The sequence below is a fragment of the Salmo salar genome, chromosome 11 (genome assembly GCF_965601325.2).
Source record: "Salmo salar chromosome 11, fSalSal1, whole genome shotgun sequence".
NCBI classification, from domain to species: Eukaryota; Metazoa; Chordata; class Actinopteri; order Salmoniformes; family Salmonidae; genus Salmo; species Salmo salar.
The window spans coordinates 122,463,013-122,484,848 of record NC_138301.1 but is presented as its reverse complement, the minus strand read 5'-3'; the positions used below and the strand labels follow the sequence as shown (position 1 = coordinate 122,484,848).

The 21,836-nt window shown below is 45.1% G+C and overlaps 1 protein-coding gene and 1 long non-coding RNA gene across 2 annotated transcripts in view; both read left to right on the top strand.

The window, feature by feature from the left end:
- The window catches only part of paxbp1 (PAX3 and PAX7 binding protein 1), a 53,338-nt gene that overhangs the window by 18,851 nt on the left and 12,651 nt on the right, over window positions 1-21,836 (top strand). Inside the window, exons 7-12 of the mRNA XM_045690258.2 lie at window positions 4,629-4,818; window positions 5,750-5,873; window positions 8,037-8,148; window positions 12,158-12,273; window positions 16,992-17,191; window positions 17,294-17,441. Of these exons, the coding sequence (XP_045546214.2) occupies window positions 4,629-4,818; window positions 5,750-5,873; window positions 8,037-8,148; window positions 12,158-12,273; window positions 16,992-17,191; window positions 17,294-17,441 (890 nt within the window). The remainder of the gene's footprint in view (window positions 1-4,628; window positions 4,819-5,749; window positions 5,874-8,036; window positions 8,149-12,157; window positions 12,274-16,991; window positions 17,192-17,293; window positions 17,442-21,836) is intronic.
- Window positions 17,452-20,460, top strand: LOC145859276 (uncharacterized). Its single transcript, XR_014379505.1, has 3 exons — window positions 17,452-18,570; window positions 18,685-19,583; window positions 19,744-20,460. It is a non-coding gene; the product is annotated as an uncharacterized LOC145859276 (long non-coding RNA).

The window sequence follows — 21,836 nt, the reverse complement described above, 5'->3', positions numbered from 1 at the left end:
TACGCTACTGACCCTACTGGTGACCTCTCACCTGTAACCCGTTACTACTGACCCTACTGGTGACCTCTCACCCGTCGCTACTGACCCTACTGGTGACCTCTCACCTGTACGCTACTGACCCTACTGGTGACCTCTCACCTGTCGCTACTGACCCTACTGGTGACCTCTCACTACTGTCGCTACTGGTGACCTCTCACTGGTGACCCTACTGGCGACCTGTACACTACTGACCCTAATGGTGACCTCTCACTACTGACCCTAATGGTGGCCTCTCACTACTGACCCTAATGGTGACCTCTCACTACTGACCCTAATGGTGACCTCTCACTACTGACCCTAATGGTGACCTCTCACTACTGACCCTAATGGTGACCTCTCACTACTGACCCTAATGGTGACCTCTCACTACTGACCCTAATGGTGACCTCTCACTACTGACCCTAATGGTGACCTCTCACTACTGACCCTAATGGTGACCTCTCACTACTGACCCTAATGGTGACCTCTCACTACTGACCCTAATGGTGACCTCTCACTACTGACCCTAATGGTGACCTCTCACTACTGACCCTACTGGTGACCTCTCACCTGTCACTACTAACCCTACTGGTGACCTCTCACCTGTCGCTACTGACCCTACTGGTGACCTCTCACCTGTCGCTACTAACCCTACTGGTGACCTCTCACCTGTCGCTACTAACCCTACTGGTGACCTCTCACCTGTCGCTACTAACCCTACTGGTGACCTCTCACCTGTACGCTACTGACCCTACTGGTGACCTCTCACCTGTCGCTACTGACCCTACTGGTGACCTCTCACCTGTCGCTACTAACCCTACTGGTGACCTCTCACCTGTCGCTACTAACCCTACTGGTGACCTCTCACCTGTCGCTACTAACCCCACTGGTGACCTCTCACCTGTACACTACTGACCCTACTGGTGACCTCTCACCTGTACACTACTGACCCTACTGGTGACCTCTCACCTGTACACTACTGACCCTACTGGTGACCTCTCACCTGTACACTACTAACCCTACTGGTGACCTCTCACCTGTACACTACTGACCCTACTGGTGACCTCTCACCTGTACACTACTGACCCTACTGGTGACCTCTCACCTGTACACTACTGACCCTACTGGTGACCTCTCACCTGTACACTACTGACCCTACTGGTGACCTCTCACCTGTACACTACTGACCCTACTGGTGACCTCTCACCTGTCGCTACTGACCCCACTGGTGACCTCTCACCTGTACGCTACTGACCCTACTGGTGACCTCTCACCTGTCACTACTAACCCTACTGGTGACCTCTCACCTGTACACTACTGACCCTACTGGTGACCTCTCACCTGTACACTACTGACCCTACTGGTGACCTCTCACCTGTACACTACTGACCCTACTGGTGACCTCTCACCTGTCGCTACTGACCCTACTGGTGACCTCTCACCTGTACACTACTGACCCTACTGGTGACCTCTCACCTGTACACTACTGACCCTACTGGTGACCTCTCACCTGTACACTACTGACCCTACTGGTGACCTCTCACCTGTCACTACTGACCCTACTGGTGACCTCTCACCTGTCACTACTGACCTGGTCAAGACAGTTCATTTCAAAGTATTCAGACCCCTTTTTTACTTTTTCCACATTTTGTTACGTTACTGCCTTATTCTAAAATGGATTAGAAGTAGTTTTCCTTCCTTCTGGAAGTAGTTTTTCCCCCTCATCAATCGACACACACTACCCCGTAATGACAAAACAAAAACTGGTTCTATAAATAAAAAAACTGAAACATCACATTTACATAAGTATTCAGACCCTTTCCTCAGTACTTTGTTGAAGCACCTTTGGCAGCGATTACAGCACTCGAGTCTTCTTGGGTTTGACGCTACAAGCTTGGCACACCTGTATTTGGGGAGTTTCTCCCATTCTTCTCTGCAGATCCTCTCAAGCTCTGTCAGGTTGGATGGGGAGCGTCGCTGCACAGCTATTTTCAGGTCTCTCCAGAGATGTTCGATCGGGTTCAAGTCCGGGCTCTGGCTGGGCCATTCAGAGACTTGTCCCAAAGCCACTCCTGTATTCCCTCGATCCAGACTAGTCTCCCAGTCCCTGCCGCTGAAAAACATCCCCACAGCATGATGCTGCCACCACCATGCTTCACCGTAGGGATGGCGCCAGGTTTCATCCAGACGTGACGCTTGGCATTCAGGCCAAATAGTTCAATCTTGGTTTCATCAAATCAAATCAAATGTATTTATATAGCCCTTCATACATCAGCTGATATCTCAAAGTGCTGTACAGAAACCCAGCCTAAAACCCCAAACAGCAAGCAATGCATGTGAAAGAAGCACGGTGGCTAGGAAAAACTCCCTAGGAAAAACTCCCTAGAAAGGCCAAAAACCTAGGAAGAAACCTAGAGAGGAACCAGGCTATGAGGGGTGGCCAGTCCTCTTCTGGCTGTGCCGGGTGGATATTATAACAGAACATGGTCAAGATGTTAAAATGTTCATAAATGACTAGCATGGTCAAATAATAATAATCATAGTAGTTGTCGAGGGTGCAACAAGCACGTCCGGTGAACAGGTCAGGGTTCCATAGCCGCAGGCAGAACAGTTGAAACTGGAGCAGCAGCACGGCCAGGTGGACTGGGGACAGCAAGGAGTCATCATGCCAGGTAGTCCTGAGGCATGGTCCTAGGGCTCAGGTCCTCCGAGAGAAAGACAGACAGAGAGAATTAGAGAGAGCATATTTAAATTCACACAGGACACCGGATAAGACAAGAGAAATACTCCAGATGTAACAGACTGACCCTAGCCCCCCGACACATAAACTACTGCAGCATAAATACTGGAGGCTGAGACAGGAGGGATCAGACCAGAGAATCTTGTTTCATGGTCTGAGTCCTTTAGGTGCCTTTTGGCAAACCCCAAGCGGGCTGTCATGGAAGCCACTTCTCAGTAAAAGCTACGTCTGGCCACTCTACCATAAAGGCCTGATTGGTGGAGTGCTGCAGAGATGGTTGTCCTTCTGGAAGGTTCTCCCATCTCCACAGAGGATACTCTGGAGCTCTTTCAGTGACCATTCTCCCCCGGTGTCCAGCTGTATGAAGAGTCTTGGTGATTCCAAATTTCTTCCATTTAAGAATGATGGAGGCCACTGTGTTCTCGTGGACCTTCAACGCTGCAGAAATGTTTTGGTACCCTTCCCCAGATCTGTGCCTCGACACAATCCTGTCTCGGAGCTCTACGGACAATTCCTTCGACCTCATGGCTTGGTTTTTGATCTGACATACACTGTCCAACTGTGGGACCTTATATAGACAGGTGTGTGCCTTTCCAAATCATGTCCAATCAATTGAATTTACCACAGGTGGACTCCAGTCAAGTTGTAGAAACATCTCAAGGATGATCAATGGAAACAGGATGCACCTGAGCTCAATTTAGAGTCTCATAGCAAAGGGTCTGAATACTTATGTAAATAAGGTTTTTGTGTTATTTTTTTTTAACTGTTTTTGCTTTTTTTATTATTATGGGCTATTGTGTGTAGATTGAGGGATTTAAAAAAAATATATATATATATATTTTAGAATACGGCTGTAACGTAACAAAATGTGGAAAAAGTGAAGGGGTCTGAATACTTTCCGACTGCACCGTATGCTCAGACGGGTAACTACCAGATCCAGTACTCTACTCCAGCGCTTCTCTACTGGTGGGTCGCGACCCAAATTATGTTTTGAATGGGTCTTGAGTTAAGAAAAATATCAAATATTATTAATAAAAAAATACTCCAGTCTGACGTTAAACGACTTAAACCAGGTTAGAAATGAAAATGGTAATTTAAAGAAAAAAAGTTGTATTTTTAATAATATGACATCTGAACTACTTTTCTTCCATCACAGTATGTTATTAGCTATTTAGCGTATTTGGTGGATTAGCATTCTTCAAGAATATGAGTAAAATTGAATTATTGACATTGGAAAGGTGGGACTGTTCCCTCCTTCATATAATTGGTAGATTTACTATGAATATAGCGTTAGTCGTTTTTCCGTATTTTTTTTAGAAAATAAAATAAAAAATTTAGATTTGAATATTGGATCACAACTGAGACAACCTGATTTTAATTTGGGTCCAGCGGGTCACAACCAGTTGAGGAATCACTGGTCTACCCGTTACCTTCCCGTTCCACTACGCCGTTACTGGAATCCTAGCCAGCTAGAAGCGGTGTTGTCTGGGCTGCTGGAAACAAAAGGTTTTCCACGTGTAGCTCTCACCTGGTTTACCTCCACTCCCTTTATGATCTACCGTTCTACATGACCCATTGGTCAGTCCTGTACTCTGTCCCAGACCAAGCTCCAGTCCTGCTAAAAGCTAGTTTGTAGTTAGTCTGATCACAGCTCTGTCGACCAATAGAATACCACTTAAGTTGTTAGACCGACTGTAAACCAAGCTCTTGGTGGGTTAAATTTACAGCGCTCACCCTCTCTCTCTCTCCTGTCTGTCTGTAGGCTCACATCCACTCAACTCACCCGGTCTGTCTCGCGTGCGTGTGTGTGCGTGCGTGTGTGTGCGTGCGTGTGTGTGCGTGCGTGTGTGTGTGTCTTTTTTATCTCTAGGCTGAGCCAGATGCGTGTGGGGCATGATGCTAATGCTAAGCGCTACGATCAGATCCAGGAAGAACTCGAAGCAGCTCAGAACACCATTCGCCGGCTCGAGGGTTCATCCAATGACGACGCAGAACAGTATAAATTCTTGCAAGAGATGCGAGGGTATGTTCGAGACTTGCTTGAGTGTTTCGGTGAAAAGGTAAGGGAGAAATTCTCTGCCTCTCTTCTTCGTTTTGTTATTTTTCCTTCTCTTTCTCTCGTTCTGAGTTAATATTAAAAAAAAAAAAAAATTCAAATAGTAACATAACAATTTGATATGTACTTTTGATGTAAAAAAAATAAAAATAATAATAATTTTATATCTTATTTAAAGCAGAAATCAACTTGTCTTTTTTTTTTAGTTTAGAGCATTCTATTTGTTGCAGTAATTCCACTTGGTGATCTTTAACTGAATGGCTCGGATACTCATTAGTAGTGAGTGTCTGTATTTACGAACTATATAAACCGCTACAATATTTCTCATAAACTGTAATGTTTTATTTCATCTTAACATCTGACTGGTGTTAGTTCTACAGCAGATGTTTTCAAGGTGTGACTCCAGAGAGAGGGAGGAGGAGGACCCTAGTTCTCCATGAACCTGCTAGCTAAACTGACCATCACCTTCTCTCTCTCTCTCTCTCTCTCTCTCTAACGCTCACTTCCTCCTTCAGCTCTTCCTTAGAGGAATGATGCATGATGGTCAATGGAGTCTCTTTGGTGTGGGGGCTGAGGGCATTGTGATTGTTTTTTTTTTGCACAGTTCAAACTAAAACCTCTGACTTGTTTAGTGAAGGAAAGCTAAAATAGCTTTGATATTAGACATGGTTCCATTTTTTATAGATGTAAAATGAACAGACTAAAACACCTCGATTTGAAAAATAAATAAAAAGAACTACAACATTTTACTTTGACTGATATTCCTGTCCTATATTCACACCTCACCACTATTGGACGTGTCCACCTGTCAGTCAAGTGGCTCTCTCTGGCCCTTGCACCAATGAGGTCTCCCGGTGACCCGGCGGCCGGGCAGCCTGAGCAGGGCGTGTTCTGTGTGGAGGTCAGAGGTGACGTTTTGGGCGTGTATGTTTCAGGTTCCCACCGTGGCGGAGCTGGAGGGCGCCATGCACCAGTTACTAAGGCAACGGGCCTGTCGGCTGGTCCAGCGGCGCCAGGATGATATTAAAGATGAATCGGCGGAGTTTGCAAGCCTTTCAAGTCAGTCCATCTTGAAGGTTTTTATTATTTACTTGAACGGCCTCGTTGGTTCTCTCTCTGTGTGTGTTGTGGTGGTGGTGTGTGTATGTGAGAAGCTGCCCCCCCCCCACTCTTATTTTCCTTAAGTGTTAACCCCCAAACCCTTCTCATGTCTCCCTGTGTCTCCCTCTGTCTCCCTCGTCCCCCGTCTCCCTCTGTCTCCCTGGCTCGTCTCCCTGGCGTCGTCTCCCTGCTCCCGTGCTCCCTGTCCCCGTGCTCCCTGTGCTCCCTGTCCCCGGCCGTCTCCCGGCGTCTGCCCCTGTGTCTCCTGGCCCTGTCCCCGTGCTCGCCCCTCGTCTCCCTGGCTCCCCCTGGCGTCGTCTCCCTGTCCCCGTGCTCCCTCTGTCTCCCTGTGTCTCTGTCTCCCTTGGCGTCTGTCTCCCTGTGTCTCTGTCTCCCCGTGTCTCTGAGTGGTGTGAGCCTTGTTGTCAAGTGAGTTTGGTGAGAGAGGGAGACGTGAGCTTGTTCTGAGTCCTGACTGCACAGTGTGATGTGTAAAGGGCCGAAGCTGTTTCAGCTTTGCTCCCTCCATCTGTTGTGGCTGAGATAACTGTTACAGACAGAACCACAGACGGTCTGTCCGTAGTTGTCTGTAGACCTGTAGTCTTAAGTCACTGACCAAAAAAGACTATGACCGCGATGTCGGTCAGACAGGTCCTAAAGTGTGAATGCTAAGTGATAGGATGCCGCTGCTGACCACAGACTGACAGGTAAGTGTTAAGTGGATTCAAGATAGTTGTGTGTCTCGGTGATAATCCAAGCAGAACAACGATGACAGTAGACCAGGACTGTTAATCAAACACAGAATGTTTCTGCATTACGACAGTAGGCCAGGACTGTTAATCAAACACAGAATGTTTCTGCATTACGACAGTAGGCCAGGACTGTTAATCAAACACAGAATGTTTCTGCATTACGACAGTAGACCAGGACTGTTAATCAAACACAGAATGTTTCTGCATTACGACAGTAGGCCAGGACTGTTAATCAAACACAGAATGTTTCTGCATTACGACAGTAGGCCAGGACTGTTAATCAAACACAGAATGTTTCTGCATTACGACAGTAGGCCAGGACTGTTAATCAAACACAGAATATTTCTGCATTAAGACAGTAGGCCAGGACTGTTAATCAAACACAGAATGTTTCTGCATTACGACAGTAGACCAGGATTGTTAATCAACCTGAGAATGTTTCTGCATTACGACAGTAGGCCAGGATTGTTAATCAAACACAATGTTTCTGCATTACGACAGTAGACCAGGACTGTTAATCAAACACAGAATGTTTCTGCATTACGACAGTAGACCAGGATTGTTAATCAACCTGAGAATGTTTCTGCATTACGACAGTAGGCCAGGATTGTTAATCAAACACAATGTTTCTGCATTACGACAGTAGACCAGGACTGTTAATCAAACACAGAATGTTTCTGCATTACGACAGTAGACCAGGACAATTAATCAAACACAGAAGGGGTTTAGATTAATCAGTTCGGCTTATAATTATTAACACGTCTAATATTCATGAGTAAATAAAGCACTTTTTCTGATTCTGGTGTCAAATGCAGAAATGGCTTTTTCATGAAAAATGTATTGCATATTTATTTAGTCAGTAAAAATTGTTTGTTGGCTAGTTCAGTCAGGTGAATGATTTGTAGGCTTGGAGGTGGGGCGCAGTCTAGAATTTGAGACGGGTGGGGCGCAGTCTAGGATTTGAGACGGGTGGGGCGCAGTCTAGGATTTGAGACGGGTGGGGCGCAGTCTAGGATTTGAGACGGGTGGGGCGCAGTCTAGGATTTGAGACGGGTGGGGCGCAGTCTAGGATTTGAGACGGGTGGGGCGCAGTCTAGGATTTGAGACGGGTGGGGCGCAGTCTAGGATTTGAGACGGGTGGGGCGCAGTCTAGGATTTGAGACGGGTGGGGCGCAGTCTAGGATTTGAGACGGGTGGGGCGCAGTCTAGGATTTGAGACGGGTGGGGCGCAGTCTAGGATTTGAGACGGGTGGGGCGCAGTCTAGAATTTGAGACGGGTGGGGCGCAGTCTAGAATTTGAGACGGGTGGAGGTGGGAGGGGATCTCTGTCCCGTCCTCAGGTCTCTAACCTTTGACCTGTCTCTTCCAGGTAAGGCTGTGATGGCTCCAAACCTCATGTCTCTTGACTCGTTTGGGAGAGACAGGACAGTCTATCAGGAGCACGCCAGACAGAGAAGGATCGCTGAACGAGAAGCCAGACGGTACGATGCTACGTTAAATATGAATATTCAGTCAGTTTAAATGTTAACTTTTTTTTTTATTTTATTTTTTATTTCACCTTTATTTAACCAGGTAGGCCAGTTGAGAACACATTCTTATTTACAACTGCGACCTGGCCAAGATAAAGCAAAGCAATTTGACAAATATAACAACACAGAGTTACACATGGAATAAACAAAACATACAGTCAATAATACAGTAGAAAAATAAGTCTATATACAATGTGAGCAAATGTTGTGAGGAGGCAAGGCAATAAATAGGCCAAGTAACAAAACTATGTTGTTGAGGTGAGGGCTTTCTGTCAGGAGAAGGCCAGACTGGAGGACCGCAGAGCGGGAGGCACGAGGGTACTACCCTTAGCTGACGCCCTAACCCCAAATGGCACCCTATTCCCTAGATAGTCCACTACTTTAGACCAGGGCCCTATGACACCCTATTCCCTATATAGTGCACTACTATAGACCAGAGCCCTATGGCACCCTATTCCCTATATAGTGCACTACTTTAGACCAGAGCCCTATGACACCCTATTCCCTATATAGTGCACTACTTTAGACCAGGGCCCTATGGCACCCTATTCCCTATATATAGTACACTACTTTAGACCAGAGCCCTATGGCACCCTATTCCCTATATAGTGCACTACTTTAGACCAGAGCCCTATGGCACCCTATTCCCTATATATAGTGCAATACTTTAGACCAGAGCCCTATGACACCCTATTCCCTATATATAGTGCACTACTTTAGACCAGAGCCCTATGACACCCTATTCCCTATATATAGTGCACTACTTTAGACCAGGGCCCTATGACACCCTATTCCCTATATATAGTGCACTACTTTAGACCAGGGCCCTATGACACCCTATTCCCTATATAGTACACTACTTTAGACCAGGGCCCTATGACACCCTATTCCCTATATATAGTGCACTACTTTAGACCAGGGCCTATAGGTGTCTAGCTGGAGCTTAGATTAATCAGCTGAAACTCATAGTTTTTAAATGGATATTTCACTTTTTTTTTCTTCCAAAGTTTGTCAGTTGTTTTTACTTCCAGGACACTTCCCCCAAGGTATGAAAACGGCTGAAATATCTCTTTAAACAGAGCTATGCTGTCCCCGAGTGTTAAATTGTAGTTATCACATGTTGAATGTACTCATGGTATCAAACATGCCGTGAATACAACCCCCTTACCATAGTCTCGTCCCCTTGGGGTGAGTCTCAATATACAACCCCCTTACCATAGTCTCGTCCCCTTGGGGTGAGTCTCAATATACAACCCCCTTAACATAGTCTCGTCTCCTTGTCTCGTCCCCTTGGGGTGAGTCTCAATATACAACCCCCTTACCATAGTCTCGTCTCCTTGGGGTGAGTCTCAATATACAACCCCTTACCATAGTCTCGTCTCCTTGTCTCGTCCCCTTGGGGTGAGTCTCAATATACAACCCCCTTACCATAGTCTCGTCTCCTTGTCTCGTCCCCTTGGGGTGAGTCTCAATATACAACCCCCTTACCATAGTCTCGTCCCCTTGTCTCGTCCCCTTGGGGTGAGTCTCAATATACACCCCCTTACCATAGTCTCGTCTCCTTGGGGTGAGTCTCAATATATAACCCCCTTACCATAGTCTCGTCTCCTTGGGGTGAGTCTCAATATACACCCCCTACCATAGTCTCGTCTCCTTGTCTCGTCCCCTTGGGGTGAGTCTCAATATACAACCCCCTTACCATAGTCTCGTCCCCTTGGGGTGAGTCTCAATATACAACCCCCTTACCATAGTCTCGTCCCCTTGGGGTGAGTCTCAATATACAACCCCCTTAACATAGTCTCGTCTCCTTGTCTCGTCCCCTTGGGGTGAGTCTCAATATACAACCCCCTTACCATAGTCTCGTCTCCTTGTCTCGTCCCCTTGGGGTGAGTCTCAATATACAACCCCCTTACCATAGTCTCGTCTCCTTGTCTCGTCCCCTTGGGGTGAGTCTCAATATACAACCCCCTTACCATAGTCTCGTCTCCTTGTCTCGTCCCCTTGGGGTGAGTCTCAATATACAACCCCCTTACCATAGTCTCGTCCCCTTGTCTCGTCCCCTTGGGGTGAGTCTCAATATACACCCCCTTACCATAGTCTCGTCTCCTTGGGGTGAGTCTCAATATACAACCCCCTTACCATAGTCTCGTCTCCTTGGGGTGAGTCTCAATATACACCCCCTACCATAGTCTCGTCTCCTTGTCTCGTCCCCTTGGGGTGAGTCTCAATATACAACCCCTTACCATAGTCTCGTCTCCTTGGGGTGAGTCTCAATATACAACCCCCTTACCATAGTCTCGTCTCCTTGGGGTGAGTCTCAATAGTTTGAAGCTCCTCCGTCTCCTTTATCTACGCTGATGTGAAAGAGCTGGATTGGTGAAAAGTAAAATATCTGGTAGGCATCAATCACTGAAGGAGAGGAGGTCACCGCTTTATTGACATGCCCCATTTCCTGTTAGCACTTCTGAAGGACCCAAATGGGTGTTATCAATATAACACTGTCAAACCAGAAACAAGTTCAACCAATGGCTGCAGAGGGATTTATCCTTGAAAAGTTGAGTATTGCTGAAGGTGTCTCCAGACTTACTTACGCGGCCCGGTCCCCTCAGCGCGGCCCGGTCCCCTCGCGCGGCGGCCCGGGGGGTCCCCTCCGCGCGGCCCGGTCCCCTCCGCGCGGCCCGGTCCCCTCCAACAACCAAATAGGTAAAGCGTTTGACCAGGTGCTTTTCAACTTCATCTGGGAAAAAATCGTACACATTATATTAGGAAATCTGTCGTTATGAACACACATGAATATGTTGGTCTCATTTTTGTATTTATTTTTAGGTTTTCCTACTTTGAATAATACTTTTAAGATAAATTGGGCTGAAATTTTTTTTTTAAAGAATCCAACTTCAATTTGGAATTTCATCCCTCGTTATATATTCTCCCGTTTTGGTGACTTCAATTTTATGTTACTCTGTAACTATAACATTGATTAGATTCATAGCGTGGTCGTTATTAATATATAAACATAATTTTTTTCCCTGCATAGGTATTTCATTTGGAACAATAAGGATATTTTCTATAGAAACAATTTTTTTATTTTGTCTAAGAACTGGTTTAATAATCATATCCTTGCTGGTGAGTTAACTTTTTAATGCAGAAAGACTGTTACTGAATTATGAGGATTTAAAAAAAAAAAAATTTAATCTCATTACAATATCCCTGTTACACCTAGAGAGTTCGCCGTAGTCTTTGATGCTATTCCATCTGGAACTCTCTCATGTTATTTACAGGTGTAGCCAGACCTCACCTTCTTGACCTACCTTCGCTTAATCCAGTTGACTCTCCAATAGGGAAAATATGTTTCTCCTTGCTTCCTCAGAACAACAGATCTATACGTGCTTTATTTCATATGTGGAGATTGTATCCATACCTTATGTCACAAATTACTGGAATACAATGGTCACTAATATCTGTTGGGGGGGGGGGAAAAGGCTGATTATTACCACACAAATACTTTCTTGTTAACAAGGTCAAAGAGGTGTCTTTCAGAATGATCCATATGTATTACCCTGCGATTCATTACCTGAAGAAACTCAAAAAAATACATTTTAATATTGATTGTACTTTTTGTGTTGAGCATCCAGAAACAGTTTCACATTCATTTTGGCATTTGTCTACACGTAAAACAATTATGGAAAGATATTTACAGTTTTTTATAATTGTTAATATTCTTGATGACTTTTTGTTTTGTTATGGGAGAGTAGTGTGCTGCTCGGTTTCCTTAACCATAATAAAGAAAAAAACAATTTTACCTCATAAATCTAATTGTGCTAATGGAAAAATGTCATATTCATAAATGTAAATTCGCGAATAAAAAAAAACAGTCTTCCGTGTTTTCTATTAAAAAAAAATTAAAAAATAAATACAACAGTGTTTTGTGTGATTGGCTGACGTTGTTTGTGGGCGGGTCTAGAACGAGGCGGCGGCAGGCGCGGGAGCAGAACGGGAAGAGGGCGGAGCATCTAGAGGGGCTGTCCTCCGATGATGAGGAGACATCGACTGACCTCACATCGTACTGTCTGGAGAGAGGTACCTTCACACCCTTCTACCCTATCGCCTTCACACCCTTCTACCCTTCTACCTATCACCTCTCAACCTTCACACCCTTCTACCCTTCTACCTATCACCTCTCAACCTTCACACCCTTCTACCCTATCGCCTTCACACCCTTCTACCCTTCTACCTATCACCTCTCAACCTTCACACCCTTCTACCCTTCTACCTATCACCTCTCAACCTTCACACCCTTCTACCCTTCTACCTATCACCTCTCAACCTTCACACCCTTCTACCCTATCGCCTTCACACCCTTCTACCCTTCTACCTATCACCTCTCAACCTTCACACCCTTCTACCCTATCGTCTTCACACCCTTCTACCCTTCTACCTATCACCTCTCAACCTTCAGACCCTTCTACCTATCACCTCTCACCTTCTACCTATCACCTCTCACCTTCAGCCCCACCCCCTCTCCCTCACCTATCACCTCTCACCTTCCCCCTCACCTATCACCTCTCACCCACCTTCACCCCCCCGACCCTTCTACCTATCACCTCTCACCTTCTACCTATCACCTCTCACCTTCACACCCTTCTACCTATCACCTCTCACCTTCTACCTATCACCTCTCACCTTCACACCCTTCTACCTATCACCTCTCACCTTCTACCTATCACCTCTCACCTTCACACCCTTCTACCTATCACCTCTCACCCTTCAGACCCTGACCCTTCTCCTTCACAATGTTTAATTTGGATATTCTGTACATTTACTGTCTCTCATTTTCATTCCACCATCCTTCAGATCCTAAAGCTTTCTGCTTTATCTCCAGTAGTGGTAGTGGTTGATCTGGGGATGGTATTATCTCCAGTAGTGGTAGTGGTTGATCTGGGGATGGTATTATCTCCAGTAGTGGTTGATCTGGGGATGGTATTATCTCCGGTAGTGGTAGTGGTTGATCTGGGGATGGTATTATCTCCGGTAGTGGTAGTGGTTGATCTGGGGATGGTATTATCTCCAGTAGTGGTAGTGGTTGATCTGGGGGTGGTATTATCTCCAGTAGTGGTTGATCTGGGGGTGGTATTATCTCCAGTAGTGGTTGATCTGGGGGTGGTATTATCTCCAGTAGTGGTTGATCTGGGGATGGTATTATCTCCAGTAGTGGTTGATCTGGGGATGGTATTATCTCCAGTAGTGGTAGTGGTTGATCTGGGGATGGTATTATCTCCAGTAGTGGTAGTGGTTGATCTGGGGATGGTATTATCTCCAGTAGTGGTAGTGGTTGATCTGGGGGTGGTATTATCTCCAGTAGTGGTAGTGGTTGATCTGGGGGATGGTATTATCTCCGGTAGTGGTTGATCTGGGGATGGTATTATCTCCGGTAGTGGTTGATCTGGGGATGGTATTATCTCCGGTAGTGGTTGATCTGGGGGTGGTATTATCTCCAGTAGTGGTAGTGGTTGATCTGGGGATGGTATTATCTCCAGTAGTGGTAGTGGTTGATCTGGGGGTGGTATTATCTCCAGTAGTGGTAGTGGTTGATCTGGGGGTGGTATTATCTCCAGTAGTGGTAGTGGTTGATCTGGGGGTGGTATTATCTCCAGTAGTGGTAGTGGTTGATCTGGGGGATGGTATTATCTCCGGTAGTGGTTGATCTGGGGATGGTATTATCTCCAGTAGTGGTAGTGGTTGATCTGGGGGTGGTATTATCTCCAGTAGTGGTAGTGGTTGATCTGGGGGTGGTATTATCTCCAGTAGTGGTAGTGGTTGATCTGGGGGTGGTATTATCTCCAGTAGTGGTAGTGGTTGATCTGGGGGTGGTATTATCTCCAGTAGTGGTAGTGGTTGATCTGGGGGTGGTATTATCTCCAGTAGTGGTAGTGGTTGATCTGGGGGATGGTATTATCTCCGGTAGTGGTTGATCTGGGGATGGTATTATCTCCGGTAGTGGTTGATCTGGGGATGGTATTATCTCCGGTAGTGGTTGATCTGGGGATGGTATTATCTCCGGTAGTGGTTGATCTGGGGATGGTATTATCTCCGGTAGTGGTTGATCTGGGGATGGTATTATCTCCAGTAGTGGTAGTGGTTGATCTGGGGATGGTATTATCTCCAGTAGTGGTAGTGGTTGATCTGGGGATGGTATTATCTCCAGTAGTGGTAGTGGTTGATCTGGGGATGGTATTATCTCCAGTAGTGGTAGTGGTTGATCTGGGGATGGTATTATCTCCAGTAGTGGTAGTGGTTGATCTGGGGATGGTATTATCTCCAGTAGTGGTAGTGGTTGATCTGGGGATGGTATTATCTCCAGTAGTGGTAGTGGTTGATCTGGGGATGGTATTATCTCCAGTAGTGATTGATCTGGGGATGGTATTATCTCCAGTAGTGGTAGTGGTTGATCTGGGGATGGTATTATCTCCAGTAGTGGTAGTGGTTGATCTGGGGATGGTATTATCTCCAGTAGTGGTAGTGGTTGATCTGGGGGTGGTATTATCTCCAGTAGTGGTTGATCTGGGGGTGGTATTATCTCCAGTAGTGGTTGATCTGGGGATGGTATTATCTCCAGTAGTGGTAGTGGTTGATCTGGGGATGGTATTATCTCCAGTAGTGGTAGTGGTTGATCTGGGGATGGTATTATCTCCAGTAGTGGTAGTGGTTGATCTGGGGATGGTATTATCTCCAGTAGTGGTTGATCTGGGGATGGTATTATCTCCAGTAGTGGTTGATCTGGGGATGGTATTATCTCCAGTAGTGTTTGATCTGGGGATGGTATTATCTCCAGTAGTGGTTGATCTGGGGATGGTATTATCTCCAGTAGTGGTTGATCTGGGGATGGTATTATCTCCAGTAGTGGTTGATCTGGGGATGGTATTATCTCCAGTAGTGGTTGATCTGGGGATGGTATTATCTCCAGTAGTGGTTGATCTGGGGATGGTATTATCTCCAGTAGTGGTTGATCTGGGGATGGTATTATCTCCAGTAGTGGTTGATCTGGGGATGGTATTATCTCCAGTAGTGGTTGATCTGGGGATGGTATTATCTCCAGTAGTGGTTGATCTGGGGATGGTATTATCTCCAGTAGTGGTTGATCTGGGGATGGTATTATCTCCAGTAGTGGTAGTGGTTGATCTGGGGATGGTATTATCTCCGGTAGTGGTTGATCTGGGGATGGTATTATCTCCAGTAGTGGTAGTGGTTGATCTGGGGATGGTATTATCTCCAGTAGTGGTAGTGGTTGATCTGGGGATGGTATTATCTCCAGTAGTGGTTGATCTGGGGGTGGTATTATCTCCAGTAGTGGTTGATCTGGGGATGGTATTATCTCCGGTAGTGGTTGATCTGGGGGTGGTATTATCTCCAGTAGTGGTTGATCTGGGGATGGTATTATCTCCGGTAGTGGTTGATCTGGGGGTGGTATTATCTCCGGTAGTGGTTGATCTGGGGATGGTATTATCTCCAGTAGTGGTAGTGGTTGATCTGGGGGTGGTATTATCTCCAGTAGTGGTAGTGGTTGATCTGGGGATGGTATTATCTCCGGTAGTGGTTGATCTGGGGATGGTATTATCTCCAGTAGTGGTAGTGGTTGATCTGGGGATGGTATTATCTCCAGTAGTGGTTGATCTGGGGATGGTATTATCTCCAGTAGTGGTTGATCTGGGGGTGGTATTATCTCCAGTAGTGGTTGATCTGGGGATGGTATTATCTCCGGTAGTGGTTGATCTGGGGGTGGTATTATCTCCGGTAGTGGTTGATCTGGGGATGGTATTATCTCCAGTAGTGGTAGTGGTTGATCTGGGGGTGGTATTATCTCCAGTAGTGGTAGTGGTTGATCTGGGGATGGTATTATCTCCGGTAGTGGTTGATCTGGGGATGGTATTATCTCCGGTAGTGGTTGATCTGGGGATGGTATTATCTCCAGTAGTGGTTGATCTGGGGATGGTATTATCTCCAGTAGTGGTTGATCTGGGGATGGTATTATCTCCAGTAGTGGTTGATCTGGGGATGGTATTATCTCCAGTAGTGGTTGATCTGGGGATGGTATTATCTCCAGTAGTGGTTGATCTGGGGATGGTATTATCTCCAGTAGTGGTTGATCTGGGGATGGTATTATCTCCGGTAGTGGTTGATCTGGGGATGGTATTATCTCTGGTAGTGGTTGATCTGGGGGTGGTATTATCTCCAGTAGTGGTAGTGGTTGATCTGGGGATGGTATTATCTCCAGTAGTGGTTGATCTGGGGATGGTATTATCTCCAGTAGTGGTAGTGGTTGATCTGGGGATGGTATTATCTCCAGTAGTGGTTGATCTGGGGATGGTATTATCTCCAGTAGTGGTTGATCTGGCGATGGTATTATCTCCAGTAGTGGTAGTGGTTGATCTGGGGATGGTATTATCTCCAGTAGTGGTTGATCTGGGGATGGTATTATCTCCGGTAGTGGTTGATCTGGGGATGGTATTATCTCCGGTAGTGGTTGATCTGGGGATGGTATTATCTCCAGTAGTGGTAGTGGTTGATCTGGGGGTGGTATTATCTCCAGTAGTGGTAGTGGTTGATCTGGGGATGGTATTATCTCCAGTAGTGGTAGTGGTTGATCTGGGGATGGTATTATCTCCAGTAGTGGTTGATTTTGGGGATGGTATTATCTCCAGTAGTGGTTGATCTGGGGGTGGTATTTCGTGTGATATATGTTTATCTGGTTTATTTCCAGATCGTATAGTGTGATATATGTTTATCTGGTTTATTTCCAGATCGTATAGTGCGTGAGAGTAAGAAGGTGTTTGAGGATGTGCTGGAGGACTTCCATTCTCTGGACAGTATCAAGAGTCGTTTTGAAGTGTGGAGACATCTCTACTTCACCTGCTACAGAGATGCTTACATCGGACTGTGTCTGCCCAAATTATTCAACCCCCTAGTACGACTACAGCTCATCACGTGGAACCCTCTACAGGTACGTAGTGTGTGTGTGGGGGGGGGGGGGGGGCACAATACTGGCCACAATTTAATTTGACACACCCAAGTAAACAAAAACTGTTTTTCTCTCCCTCTCTAGGAGAAGTGTGCTAACTTTGAGTACATGTTGTGGTTTGAGTCGCTGTTGTTCTATGGCTGTGAGGAGCAGAGTGGGATGAAGAAAGGAGATGTGGACATCAACCTACTGCCGGCTATAGTGGAGAGAGTTATACTGCCAAAACTAGCAGGTATCAACCTACTGTCTGTTATAGTGGAGAGTTATACTGCCAAAACTAGCAGGTATCAACCTACTGTCTGTTATAGTGGAGAGAGTTATACTGCCAAAACTAGCAGGTATCAACCTACTGTCTGTTATAGTGGAGAGAGTTATACTGCCAAAACTAGCAGGTATCAACCTACTGTCTGTTATAGTGGAGAGAGTTATACTGCCAAATCTAGCAGGTATCAACCTACTGTCTGTTATAGTGGAGAGAGTTATACTGCCAGACTAGCAGGTATCAACCTACTGTCTGTTATAGTGGAGAGAGTTATACTGCCAAAACTAGCAGGTATCAACCTACTGTCTGTTATAGTGGAGAGAGTTATACTGCCAAAACTAGCAGGTATCAACCTACTGTCTGTTATAGTGGAGAGAGTTATACTGCCAAATCTAGCAGGTATCAACCTACTGTCTGTTATAGTGGAGAGAGTTATACTGCCAGACTAGCAGGTATCAACCTACTGTCTGTTATAGTGGAGAGAGTTATACTGCCAAAACTAGCAGGTATCAACCTACTGTCTGTTATAGTGGAGAGAGTTATACTGCCAAAACTAGCAGGTATCAACCTACTGTCTGTTATAGTGGAGAGAGTTATACTGCCAAAACTAGCAGGTATCAACCTACTGTCTGTTATAGTGGAGAGAGTTATACTGCCAAAACTAGCAGGTATCAACCTACTGTCTGTTATAGTGGAGAGAGTTATACTGCCAAAACTAGCAGGTATCAACCTACTGTCTGTTATAGTGGAGAGAGTTATACTGCCAAAACTAGCAGGTATCAACCTACTGTCTGTTATAGTGGAGAGAGTTATACTGCCAGACTAGCAGGTAAAATATCAACCTACTGTCTGTTATAGTGGAGAGAGTTATACTGCCAGACTAGCAGGTATCAACCTACTGTCTGTTATAGTGGAGAGAGTTATACTGCCAGACTAGCAGGTATCAACCTACTGTCTGTTATAGTGGAGAGAGTTATACTGCCAGACTAGCAGGTATCAACCTACTGTCTGTTATAGTGGAGAGAGTTATACTGCCAGACTAGCAGGTATCAACCTACTGTCTGTTATAGTGGAGAGAGTTATACTGCCAGACTAGCAGGTAAAATATCAACCTACTGTCTGTTATAGTGGAGAGAGTTATACTGCCAGACTAGCAGGTAAAATATCAACCTACTGTCTGTTATAGTGGAGAGTTATACTGCCAGACTAGCAGGTATCAACCTACTGTCTGTTATAGTGGAGAGAGTTATACTGCCAAAACTAGCAGGTATCAACCTACTGTCTGTTATAGTGGAGAGAGTTATACTGCCAGACTAGCAGGTAAAATATCAACCTACTGTCTGTTATAGTGGAGAGAGTTATACTGCCAAAACTAGCAGGTATCAACCTACTGTCTGTTATAGTGGAGAGAGTTATACTGCCAAAACTAGCAGGTATCAACCTACTGTCTGTTATAGTGGAGAGAGTTATACTGCCAAAACTAGCAGGTATCAACCTACTGTCTGTTATAGTGGAGAGAGTTATACTGCCAAAACTAGCAGGTATCAACCTACTGTCTGTTATAGTGGAGAGAGTTATACTGCCAAAACTAGCAGGTATCAACCTACTGTCTGTTATAGTGGAGAGAGTTATACTGCCAAAACTAGCAGGTATCAACCTACTGTCTGTTATAGTGGAGAGAGTTATACTGCCAAAACTAGCAGGTATCAACCTACTGTCTGTTATAGTGGAGAGAGTTATACTGCCAAAACTAGCAGGTATCAACCTACTGTCTGTTATAGTGGAGAGAGTTATACTGCCAAAACTAGCAGGTATCAACCTACTGTCTGTTATAGTGGAGAGAGTTATACTGCCAAAACTAGCAGGTATCAACCTACTGCCGGCTATAGTGGAGAGAGTTATACTGCCAAAACTAGCAGGTATCAACCTACTGTCTGTTATAGTGGAGAGAGTTATACTGCCAAAACTAGCAGGTATCAACCTACTGTCTGTTATAGTGGAGAGAGTTATACTGCCAAAACTAGCAGGTATCAACCTACTGTCTGTTATAGTGGAGAGAGTTATACTGCCAGACTAGCAGGTATCAACCTACTGTCTGTTATAGTGGAGAGAGTTATACTGCCAAAACTAGCAGGTATCAACCTACTGTCTGTTATAGTGGAGAGAGTTATACTGCCAAAACTAGCAGGTATCAACCTACTGTCTGTTATAGTGGAGAGGTTATACTGCCAAAACTAGCAGGTATCAACCTACTGTCTGTTATAGTGGAGAGGTTATACTGCCAGACTAGCAGGTATCAACCTACTGTCTGTTATAGTGGAGAGAGTTATACTGCCAAAACTAGCAGGTATCAACCTACTGTCTGTTATAGTGGAGAGAGTTATACTGCCAAAACTAGCAGGTATCAACCTACTGTCTGTTATAGTGGAGAGAGTTATACTGCCAAAACTAGCAGGTATCAACCTACTGTCTGTTATAGTGGAGAGAGTTATACTGCCAAAACTAGCAGGTATCAACCTACTGTCTGTTATAGTGGAGAGAGTTATACTGCCAAAACTAGCAGGTATCAACCTACTGCCGGCTATAGTGGAGAGAGTTATACTGCCAAAACTAGCAGGTATCAACCTACTGCCGGCTATAGTGGAGAGAGTTATACTGCCAAAACTAGCAGGTATCAACCTACTGTCTGTTATAGTGGAGAGAGTTATACTGCCAAAACTAGCAGGTATCAACCTACTGTCTGTTATAGTGGAGAGAGTTATACTGCCAAAACTAGCAGGTATCAACCTACTGTCTGTTATAGTGGAGAGAGTTATACTGCCAAAACTAGCAGGTATCAACCTACTGTCTGTTATAGTGGAGAGAGTTATACTGCCAAAACTAGCAGGTAATACATCAACCTACTGTCTGTTATAGTGGAGAGTTATACTGCCAAAACTAGCAGGTATCAACCTACTGCCGGCTATAGTGGAGAGAGTTATACTGCCAAAACTAGCAGGTAAAATATCAACCTACTGTCTGTTATAGTGGAGAGAGTTATACTGCCAAAACTAGCAGGTATCAACCTACTGTCTGTTATAGTGGAGAGAGTTATACTGCCAAAACTAGCAGGTATCAACCTACTGTCTGTTATAGTGGAGAGAGTTATACTGCCAAAACTAGCAGGTATCAACCTACTGTCTGTTATAGTGGAGAGTTATACTGCCAAAACTAGCAGGTATCAACCTACTGTCTGTTATAGTGGAGAGAGTTATACTGCCAGACTAGCAGTTATCAACCTACTGTCTGTTATAGTGGAGAGAGTTATACTGCCAAAACTAGCAGGTATCAACCTACTGTCTGTTATAGTGGAGAGTTATACTGCCAAAACTAGCAGGTATCAACCTACTGTCTGTTATAGTGGAGAGTTATACTGCCAAAACTAGCAGGTATCAACCTACTGTCTGTTATAGTGGAGAGAGTTATACTGCCAGACTAGCAGGTATCAACCTACTGTCTGTTATAGTGGAGAGAGTTATACTGCCAAAACTAGCAGGTAATACATCAACCTACTGTCTGTTATAGTGGAGAGAGTTATACTGCCAAAACTAGCAGGTATCAACCTACTGTCTGTTATAGTGGAGAGAGTTATACTGCCAAAACTAGCAGGTATCAACCTACTGTCTGTTATAGTGGAGAGTTATACTGCCAAAACTAGCAGGTATCAACCTACTGTCTGTTATAGTGGAGAGAGTTATACTGCCAGACTAGCAGGTATCAACCTACTGTCTGTTATAGTGGAGAGAGTTATACTGCCAAAACTAGCAGGTATCAACCTACTGTCTGTTATAGTGGAGAGTTATACTGCCAAAACTAGCAGGTATCAACCTACTGTCTGTTATAGTGGAGAGAGTTATACTGCCAGACTAGCAGGTATCAACCTACTGTCTGTTATAGTGGAGAGAGTTATACTGCCAAAACTAGCAGGTAATACATCAACCTACTGTCTGTTATAGTGGAGAGAGTTATACTGCCAAAACTAGCAGGTATCAACCTACTGTCTGTTATAGTGGAGAGAGTTATACTGCCAAAACTAGCAGGTATCAACCTACTGTCTGTTATAGTGGAGAGAGTTATACTGCCAAAACTAGCAGGTATCAACCTACTGTCTGTTATAGTGGAGAGAGTTATACTGCCAAAACTAGCAGGTATCAACCTACTGTCTGTTATAGTGGAGAGAGTTATACTGCCAAAACTAGCAGGTATCAACCTACTGTCTGTTATAGTGGAGAGAGTTATACTGCCAAAACTAGCAGGTATCAACCTACTGTCTGTTATAGTGGAGAGAGTTATACTGCCAGACTAGCAGGTATCAACCTACTGTCT